At 34.7% G+C, this 11276-nt stretch overlaps 1 protein-coding gene across 1 annotated transcript in view; it reads right to left on the bottom strand.

The window, feature by feature from the left end:
• Positions 1-5710: 5710 nt before the first annotated feature.
• LOC117335468 (N-acetylglucosamine-1-phosphotransferase subunits alpha/beta-like) overlaps positions 5711-11276 on the bottom strand; it is a gene marked incomplete at its 5' end in the record, with an annotated part of 28480 nt that continues 22914 nt past the window's right edge. Inside the window, 2 exon segments of the mRNA XM_033895480.1 lie at positions 5711-8983; positions 9306-9396. Of these exon segments, the coding sequence (XP_033751371.1) occupies positions 8858-8983; positions 9306-9396 (217 nt within the window).

Here is an 11276-nt window from a genome sequence, read left to right as displayed (position 1 = left end):
AGTTACATCATTTTCTCTGTGTATGCCCCCTATAAGAAAGTTACATCATTTTCTCCGTCTTTGTCCCTTATAAGATAGTTACATCATTGTATCTGTGTATGCCCCTTATAAGATAGTTACATCATTGTATCTGTGTATGCCCCTTATAAGATAGTTACATCATTGTATCTGTGTATGCCCCTTATAAGATAGTTACATTATTGTATCTGTGTATGCCCCGTATAAGATAGTTACATCATTGTATCTGTGTATGCCCCTTATAAGATAGTTACATCATTGTATCTATGTATGCCCCTTATAAGATAGTTACATCATTGTATCTGTGTATGTCCCTTATAAGATAGTTACATCATTTTCTCTGTGTATGCCCCTTATAAGATAGTTACATCATTGTATTTATGTATGCCCCCTATAAGATAGTTACATCATTTTCTCTGTGTACATGTTTGTCCCTTATTAGAAAGTTCCGTCATTTTCTCCGTGTTTGTCCCTTATATTTCCCTAAATTACAGCCATGATCGAGGACCATATATATCGGTTGCCTAAACAATTGGTTTGACTAAATTTGCTATGCCTAGATAAAATATTATAATCTATATTGCATACAGATCGATTTAGGCCTATTGAAGATAAGGTCTGTGATAAGTTAGGAAAGTTTGTGTTCATTTCTTTTGTGAATATTTATTTGTAGAATAGATCTAATCTTTAGTGAACTGTACCACAGGTCGGGATCTGAGAATTTACTACAGTCCGGTGATTATTATAAGAGAGAAGAGGGTGTATTTTTTAGCGAATTTTAATACGTAAAAAGCACAATTGTTATAATATATCAAGATAAAAACAGTATACTTTACATATGTTCCGGACTCTCAACGTCATAACCAATCTATAATTAGTATAACCTAAAATGGCCGCCTCGTTGATCAGAACATGCGGTTTCAGATTGTTAGCTTCTCAACGGGATATTGTCAGTTACCGCTTTGTCGGGCAAGTCATACATGCATTTCATAAACAGAACCCCCAACTGTTTATAACAAGGTCATTCAGCTATCTAGACTATGGAAATTCCATAAAAATCAAATCCAGTCATGTTGTGGAGAAAGTGTTGACAGATAGCGACGTCGGGGTTCACGATAGGATTTGTGCATTATTCGTCGGAAGGAAACGAAAAGCTCTGAAGAAATTTATATTAGAAACTGGAATCAAATTCAAAGTTCATACAACAGATGCTGACCACATATTGGTGTCTGGAAAAGACGTTGAAGTGGTTAAGAAAGCGGTTGAACTAATCGCACCACATATCGACAAAATAAAAAGAGAAATTCAGAGTAAGGTATACGAGAACGTCTTTACTGACGAAGACGAGGACATTCGTTACAGGATCTGTGGATTGTTGATTGGTAAAAATGGAGAGAACATAGACAGGATCAGATCAGACATTGGACTCGATTTCTCAGTGTTAGGAACTAAAGATGGTCATATACGTGTCTCTGGGACCGATGCAGAAGTAGTGAAATGTGCAGCAGATAGATTGACGCTTGAAATTAAAAAAATCAGAGAGGATATTGAAGTATTTGATCAAAAATTAAATTCATAATAAACTCCAATACTGACACTTCATATGGGATGCATGTCATGATTTTTATCTCGCCTGCTACAAATAGACCAGTAACAAGTGTCAAACCTTTAGCATAGACACTTGTATCTGGTAATTATCACCAAGAATTATATATAATTATGATACAATATCCTCGATATGTGGATCTCTGAATATAGTTCATATCAAGGATATTTTTTTTTAACTTAGGTGATAATTACAAGAAACAAGTGCCTATGGCGTATGCCATAGTAATTAAAGCGCTAGCGTACGTACATGTACATTGTCCTTTAAAGTGTACCCTGAATGATTATACTGAATATACATCGCCATTTCATAAAACAAAAAGTCGAGAAAGTGGGAAAACCATAGTGTTTTTCATTACAGAGAAATGTCAATTTTTCTTGAAATGTGGCATTAGGTCGACAGGATTGACCCTGTTTCAGTGTCTTAGATCTAGATCTGCGACATTAATATTGATATCACAAATTCAACGTTGTCAACTCAGTCCTACTAGATTTTACCTAAGAAAAGTGAGGTGAGGTGTCACGTCATATTTGCAGTCTATCACACGTGTACGTGATGATCAGATGATGAGCATTTAAAAAAATTGCCAAATTGAGTCGGGTCAATCTTCTATCCTTAAAATATTCTCATTATTGATAGTGCTGTTTCCTGATAAGAACTGCAGGGAAATTTCTCAAACTTAACATGTAGGTTAATTCTCCTTAGTAAGTCCTAGTTAAATGTTGTGTCCATTCAATTTGAGTCTGATCAGGAAAAAAATAAATTGCTGATCATGACAGGCAGCCAACATGAATTTTGACAGTTGAAGATTCTTCTTCTTATTTCTAAAGTGTATCCAGTACAATTTGCTATATTAATCTTATAAAATGTAATTTAGGATGAAACTAAAAATTCTGAAACTGCGACTTTGGTTTAAGAGTAATTGTGATTTTTCACGAAAACACACCTTAAGCCAAAGCCACTGACCTCATTTTGGTGACCCCTGACCTGTGACGTCACAGGTTTAACGGGATCAGATCTAGAGCCGCCATAAAGGAAATACATATAAACAAACATAAAAATGTACTGCAGTGATATTTCTAAACTTCACATGTACAGCATTGTAGCTATAGGTTCCCCTTCGTCCCTAGTTGTTCCCATTCAAAATGGCCGACAGGCAGCCATTTTGGATTTTGGCAGTTGAAGATTGTTGTCACTATTTTTTCAGAAGTACTGCAGGGAAAATTCTCAAACTTCACATTAAGGTTCCCTTTGGTCCCAAGTTATGCCTATATAATTTTGAGTCTGTACAGGAAAACTTAAATGGACTACAGGCAGCCATCTGAGATTTTGATGGTTTAAAGTTTTTAAATGTATTATGTAGAGATCCCCTTGGTCTCTCATTGTTCATGCATGTATTTAATTTGGATCATTATTAGAGGGAAGAAGGGAAAAGATCAGCAAGTCTTATATAGAACCTATAAAGATCATTCAATGGTGGGTGCCTATATATATATATCCCTGTGGGATCTCTTCTTCTGATGAACATTCACAGCTGGAGACAAAGAAGAACTTACCAATACAAATTGATGCAGATATGTTTCCATTATTTTAAAGACCCTTAAGAGAAATAGCATCTGACAAACTTCGCCCGCAAAATCTGAAATTTCACTATTTTGGCATTTTGTTTATACATGTATATTCAATTGCAAGCAGTCAATATGTCATACGTATACACACTCGCGCAATTTTTATTTTTTTTGGAAGAATGGCGGACTTGTGATCAAAACCATGCAACAGAAGCCCAAAGTCGATCAGACATACTGGCTACTGATGCGAAGGCAATGAAAAGAATGGAGTAAAATCGCAACATCAATGTGAGCCTATTGGACAAAAATAACTAGTTTAATTGTGAAAAAGCCATTACCAAATTGGCAGTGAAACTTCTCATCATTTGATAATTATCAACATTTGAACTCATGCTTTTCTGTTTATCATCTAGGGATGTAAGTCGGTGAGTACAGGGTTCGTTCACATTTTGTTTTAAGCTGTTTATTAGTTTTCATTCTTTACTATGAATTGTTGACACGACTAAGCAAATTGGAAGGGAACGAAATGAGAAGATAAATCCATGATGATGTCCATAGGTGATAATGTCCATAGGGAATGCTTTCCATAGGGGTTAATGTCCATAGGGGATGTCCATAGGAGATGTTGTCCATAGGGAATGTTTTCCATAGGGGTTAATGTCCATAGGGGATGTTGTCCATAAGGGATAATGTCCATAGGGGATAGGCCGGAGGATCATCAAGTTTAACTTGATAACTTTTTATATCGATAAACAAAAACATAGATGTTTTAATCGTCCAATAACTGATGCACAAATTATCATCAATGTCTCTACAGAGACAATATAACCGTCTTACAATATTTATGACATGGCCTATATGTGTACAATATGTACACCTGTCTATATGACAAATAACAAAACAACCTAATATAAACATTTTTTTATTGGAATGTCTTCAAAATCAGTGGTCACAAAGATTCAAAACCACTAATAAATACACAAGTTGTTGATATCTTGCTCCAAAGAAAATAGGTCTATAATAAATCTATTCCATTCCTATATTCAATTAAGATCAGAATACTCCATAACCAGCACTGATTCTGAGCATAAAAAAAAATCTAAATAGAAAATAGTTCAAGATTTAAAATAAATAATAGGCCTCTGCCATAAATTTCTACAATGAGCTGATGTATTTATAAAAAATTGAGAAAAAAATATAAATAAAACACCGAAAAACAAACAAGAGGCCCAGAGGGTGTGCATCACTCACCTGGATACTTCAGTAACTATGGCAAAATAATCTCATTAAAATTATAAATTACAAATATTTTCGGTACCTTTTGAGGTACCTATCCCAACAATTGTTTAAACCAAATCTGGACCAAGTCATGTCGATCTTTAAGAAGAAGGATTTCAAAGAATTTGTTATCTCCTATTCTGTACGACATTTCTGGCCCAAACTTCATTTAATGATTTATACAACATTGGGTCTCATTGGGCCAGTAATGCTCCAATCTGATAATAATGCCCTGGACCAAGTTTTTTTAAAATCCAGCAGCGATTGAAAGGATATAACCTCTATTTACCATATTTTGTCCCCTGTCCCTCCGGCCCCAGGGAAGCCACACATTCTGTTGATACATTGGACCTCCTTTGCCCAATTAAGCAATAGACCCAATTTCATAAGTCTTTCAGGTCTCGTAGGGATTTAAAGGAAATGTTGAGATGACGTATGCAACGTACACCATGCCATAACTCGCCAGCCTTTCAGGCCAGGTGAGCTAACAAACCTCTTCAAATAATTTTCATCAGCATTGTATCTATTGTAATTTTAGAAAGTATGCATATTGAACTTGTCCTAATACGGTGTATATTGATTTGCTAAAATTCTGAACAAAAAAATCTGGAGTACAATTTAAACATTCTAATCAAATTTCATTGAAATTTATGAGCTAAATTAAAATGGGACTAGCCTGTTCAAATAAAGAAAAAAAAATCTAAAAAAAAAAAATCAAGATAATTCTTCAAGTTAAATAATGAGCAAGTTCAGTCAACTTCAACTCAACATAATTGAGGATTTCTATAAACATTATGCTAGAACATAAATGTACACCACATATTTATATTTCATGATTAGTTTAATATTTTTAGTACACTTAATGTAACAAGTATGTAATGATTCCACTAAGTTTGCCCGAGATAAATAACAAGAGGCCCAGAGGGTCTGCATTGCTCACCTGGATATTTCCGTAATCATAGCAGATTTACTCTCTGTTGAGTTACTTGTATATTACGAATATTTTCCTACTTTTAGAGCTGCCTTATACTTAAGCAATGAACAGTGGTTTTAATGTTGATATTGTCGATATGGCAGCAAGATGTATGGTGGGCAAATGGCATGGGAACCCGTAAGTGTTCCCATGCTACATTTGCACACCATACATCTTGCTGCCATATCGACAATAACAACATTAAAACCACTGTTCAATACTTATATTAACATTGTCTTACCATTTCCGTCAACTTTGAAAAAAACTGAACCAACAAAAAAAAAAAAAAAAACTCGCCTTTTTTAATGTCACATGACCCACTGGGTGTTATAGCCTGAGGCACTGGGTGCTATAGGCGTATGGTGGCAACTGCCTCTTAGCATTGTGTCAATGGGGAAATGCGGAGCAAATGTAAATATTTCCCAATGATGGTTCAAACCAAATGTGGGCCAAATCATGTCGTTCTATTTGGCGTATTTGCTATATTCCTCCTATTGGGGCCCCATCTTTCTCACTCACCTTAATGGAGCCACACTCCTCACTTATACATGTATACAACATTGAATCTCCTTTGGTCAGTAATGCTCCAGACCAAATTATATCAAAATCGATTCACTCGTTCAGGACTAGTAGCGATATAAATGAATGTTGATGGATCGCACCATGCCATAATTATAAACTCACCAGAACCTTCTGGCCAGAAGAGCTAAGTTAGCCTAACAATAATCCTTGAAGAGATCAGATTGACCCTTATGTTACCTAGTATTAAACAACCAACAAATTATGACCATCGCACCAACATTTCTCTTTATATAGTTAAGTAATGAAATGTGTGTGGAATATGACGATAAAAACTTGAGTGAAGGGTTTAGGTAATAAGTCTACCAAGCAAGTTTCATAAAAAATCTGATCATTCCTTCAAAAGGTATTGTGCAGAAGGCGAATCCCGACTGACTGAACCCATTTGTATATCCCCTGCCAACTTGGTTGGGCAGGGGATAAAAATCAGTTAGATGCACTGGCTAAAGTTTATATAATATATATTACGGATTTCTGACAGACTTGGGCAAAAATAACATTTATATCATGTTGCAACATGACTATGAACTTATGTCCAGATATACAAAATAACACCAATTAAATAATGTATAAAATTATCTACAATACCTGGATATACAATCTCCATACAACCCGCAGCACTTGGAAAACAATTACAAAACATATACTTTAAGTTGGATTTTTCTTAAAAAAAACCCCCAAAAAACATCTAAAATAACGCATTCAGACAAATAAGTTAATGATCATGAGTGACTGCAAGTGATTATAGACTTTTTGAAATCAAAATCCTTCTCATGGACCAGAGAAACTTCACCGAGGCTTTGAAAAAGAGGTGTTGTCAGAAGTGCTTATGATAGATATTATTCCAACTGTGTACTCGTTATAATTTGTTCAAAAACATAAAATCTCAACAACGTTCATTCTCACCTACAGTATGTATATTATGTACATTGCATACACAATCACTTTCAATATCCTGATATACATAAAAGTACATGGTTTGTTCACAAACGTCATACAGACATCATGTATTCGATTATACATCAACATGTATACATTACCAGAGATAGCACAAGTATTCTAAATATCCAGTAACCTCAATATCATCAACACATATAATATCCCAATTATATTTGGAAGTAGTTGAACACTTTTCATAACTAAGAGAAAACATTATTCTTCAGGTACACCAGAACTAAATAACAACTTGGTCTGTGGGTACACATATTCCAAATACACGAATTATGCTGTAACATAAGCTGTTGTGCTGTAAATATTACTGTAAGGTACATATAACTTCAGGACTTTACATGACAATGGACAATAGTCACCTCAGGGCCCAGTTATTCAAAAGGTGATTGGGCTAATCACAGTTTAACAACAATATCAAAATCTTGATAAATCATTTCTGGTAAAACTAACTTGACGAAATTTTGTGAAACTATGACACCCATCATTCTCTTCCTACCAGCCCATTTGAATGAATACATACACTCAGATTTTGATATGAAGGAGAACATAGTTCTTCACAAATCAAGCAATTATACCTCTTGAACAACTGGGCCCAGAGAGTTGAGTTAAAATACCAGCAAGGTCCTGACAATCCATCGCATTAATATACCATACTTATCTGCAAATAAGTCCCTTTCTTTATTTTTTAATGAGCTATGATCTGATTGAATAGCATTTTAATTAATTTAAAATGCCTCTTTGAAAAATTTCTATTTTTCTAATCTGAAGAAATGTGAAAAATCAGGTGATTCCATCAATTTCGGAGACCTTGCTACTTAATGCTATAATTATATCCAGAAACCAACTCCTAGAAAAGCTATATATTATTTGGATATGTGAGGACAGTATTATAAGTACGTATAAAGTAGAATTCTCCAGACAAATTAAACTCTGTAAATCACTTTATTTTGTGAATTGAAATATTTGATAATAATTCATTCCAGAAATAATGTTCTAATTGTAAAATTCAAGAAATGAAAATCAAATTTTTTCCAGTTCATGATCAGGTAAAAGTACATGAGAAAACAAGAATTAAAAAAAAAGGTACTTTTAAAACTATCTGCAAGTATCAGCAAATTGCAGAACAAGCTGATCTGGAATCCTAAATACAATGTAATCACTATATAAACAGGTTATTTTTCCCCACAACATTCCACTGTTCTAGATCTTGTTTTTGGTATACATGTATATACCAAAGCGACATATTTGTTCAACAATGAAATTGATATGGTACTGCGTAGAGTATTATAAAACAATCATGTCTGGCTCTGAATAATCACACAAAACATATAATGGTCAATCTTGTAGAAATGATCTCTAAACAGTTTACTTTCCGTTCCCTTAGCAACTATCACTTAGTCAGACAACAATGTGGTAAAGATACTGCTATTACACTAAAACGAACATTTTATAAAAATCATAAAAAAATATAGTCAAAGATTTTTTTGAAGATGAAAATAACATTTCTATCTTAAAACAAAATAAATCAATACAACCCAAAAAAATACAAAGCTACAACCAGTATATAATTTTGTAAATTTAAGAAAATCTGAAACAGTTTTAACCACTGTACTGAATAATTCAGATTAAAAATCCTGGAAAAATTAAATAATGATGTTTGGTATCTGAAAACTGCTGGTAACATGCCAATTTAATTCTCATTCCTGACTCGCTCTAAAAAAGCTGTCTGTACACTTGAGATACATTTCTACATCCTGTAAAATGATTAAGAAGAAAACTTCAGAATTTGTATGATTCAACGACCATCATAATTACGATAACTAACAATATGATAATGAGTATAATCATTACAATGTCTGGTGTGATTATCCAGAGCAGTAACCGTCAAACGGTCTCCACAGCGCTGGGAGGTCTCGTCTGGCTTTTTGCCTCGCTTGTTTCAGTCTCCGACGTTGATGAGGTCGATTTAGGACGACGTCGACGGAATAGTTTTTTTTGTGCTGCCTCAATCTATCAAACGTAAAAAATATTGATCAGTGAAGAAAAAAAATATGATTAGATAAAAGAAATTAAATTTGATATGTGTCTGTTGTGAGAGAGAGTTTCGCAGCAAATTGTTTATTTACATATTAATCATAGTAATAAGAAATACAATAAAATATTGATTTTTATGTATAAATATGGACAGAACAGTGTTTTCAAAGGAAGTAAAGCAATCTTTGTATATCGCATTAAAAGTACAGATTTCCAAATACATGTTAAGGGATCAAACATCTTAGAAGCACAACTGACAAACTATAGTTGTACATTCAGTGAGATTATATTGACCAACCTTTTCTGCGAAAAATGAAGCCACAGTAAAGATAACCAGTACAGCTAAGGCCAAGTGTGTCCAAAACTTGAGCCAGTCGCGGTATTTCCTCCTGAAAATTCAGCATAGAATGTACTCTTTAGTGAGGTATGACTAATCTGTCATCCTTATAACAATTTTTCTCAAATAATGTATCTTGCCATGTTGGATAGAGTTTGCTTATGTAGGAAAACATCTTACATAGCTTTTCACATGTCCAGAGTAATCTGCATTTAAATGGGATAACTCTTATTTCATCTGCTTGTGTAGACATATGTCAGCAATCATCATGATGTCATATTTGAAAATTTGAGCTTAACTTAAACAATAGATATGTTTTCAGTAGGTATATATGACATTATCATCCAGCTGTAAGTTGATAGGCCTACTCAGTAGAAAATTAAGACAATTTTCTTCTCACATACTTTAAAGGGTTATCCAGCAGTTGCTAGCTGGGAAAAGATAAATTGCTCTCACACAGGGAAGACAGCTGCTATATGACGCTGCTCACAATAACGTAATTTCATAATTTTACGCTCAGTAATTACCTTGTTGTAAATGATCATGACGACCTCATCCATTTTCATGCACATTCCATGGAGCATGGCGCAGTGAAAAACTTACATTTGTTTGCAAGTATGTGAGAAAAATAATCAAACATGGGTCTGTTCCGCGAACAAGGATATCTCGACCCTCATGTAAGAGTTTGGCTTAATTGTGCTGACTTGCCAAACTCTTACACTCAAGTTGATATATCCCTGTCCTCGGAACACACCCATTTTAGATTCTATTAATCTATGACCGACATTACTGTTCTGTGTCCGTAACACTCACTAACAGTTGGACTGTACCCTCCCTGCAGGTTTGTCATTTTTCAGAAAAATTACACACCGAGAATTATTGAACAATGACAGAACACTGAAAGAGATGACCTTGTGACATGACATCAAATACTAAAAACAATGAAAGGGTTCTGTCCAAGGCCTGAGAATTTGTTACAGTCTAGGTGTGTTTGGACCTATCCTAGTATGTATAGGACCTTTTCAGACATTACATTAACATTTGGAAGAAATGATATCCCTCAATGGTCCTATTAGAAAATGTTTCTTTAATCGTAACATTTTGTCATTATTTGTCGAGTTTAGATACAGCTGCTGCCATGCAATCTAATATTTAATCTTCCAATGGCTGTCGTTATCAGCGGAACTACCTTAATCATTCCAACGAGAAAACATGGTTATCACATATACCAATCCTATGTCACAAAAGATTGAATACTTGTACATGTATTGATTCCCTATTCGCTGGTTCACACTTAAGTTACTAAAATCACCTACATTCCAGCATTAAAATGTTACCACATCCTGGCAAACAGGATCAACAGTGACTCTGATAAAATCACCTACATTCCAGCATTAAAACGTTACCACATCCTGGCAAACGGGATCAACAGTGACTCTGATAAAATCACCTACATTCCAGCGTTAAAACGTTACCACATCCTGGCGAACGGGATCAACAGTGACTCTGATAAAATCACCTACATTCCAGCATTAAAACGTTACCACATCCTGGCAAACGGGATCAACAGTGACTCTGATAAAATCACCTACATTCCAGCATTAAAACGTTACCACATCCTGGCAAACGGGATCAACAGTGACTCTGATAAAATCACCTACATTCCAGCATTAAAACGTTACCACATCCTGGCAAACGGGATCAACAGTGACTCTGATAAAATCACCTACATTCCAGCATTAAAACGTTACCACATCCTGGCGAACGGGATCAACAGTGACTCTGATAAAATCACCTACATTCCAGCAGTTAAAACGTTACCACATCCTGGCGAACGGGATCAACAGTGACTCTGATAAAATCACCTACATTCCAGCATTAAAACGTTACCACATCCTGGCAAACAGGGATCAACAGTGACTCTGATAAAAT

The sequence above is a fragment of the Pecten maximus genome, chromosome 10, assembly GCF_902652985.1.
Source record: "Pecten maximus chromosome 10, xPecMax1.1, whole genome shotgun sequence".
Classification (NCBI taxonomy): Eukaryota; Metazoa; Mollusca; class Bivalvia; order Pectinida; family Pectinidae; genus Pecten; species Pecten maximus.
Note: the sequence above shows the minus strand (reverse complement) of the source record. Positions and strands in the feature narration are given on the sequence as shown.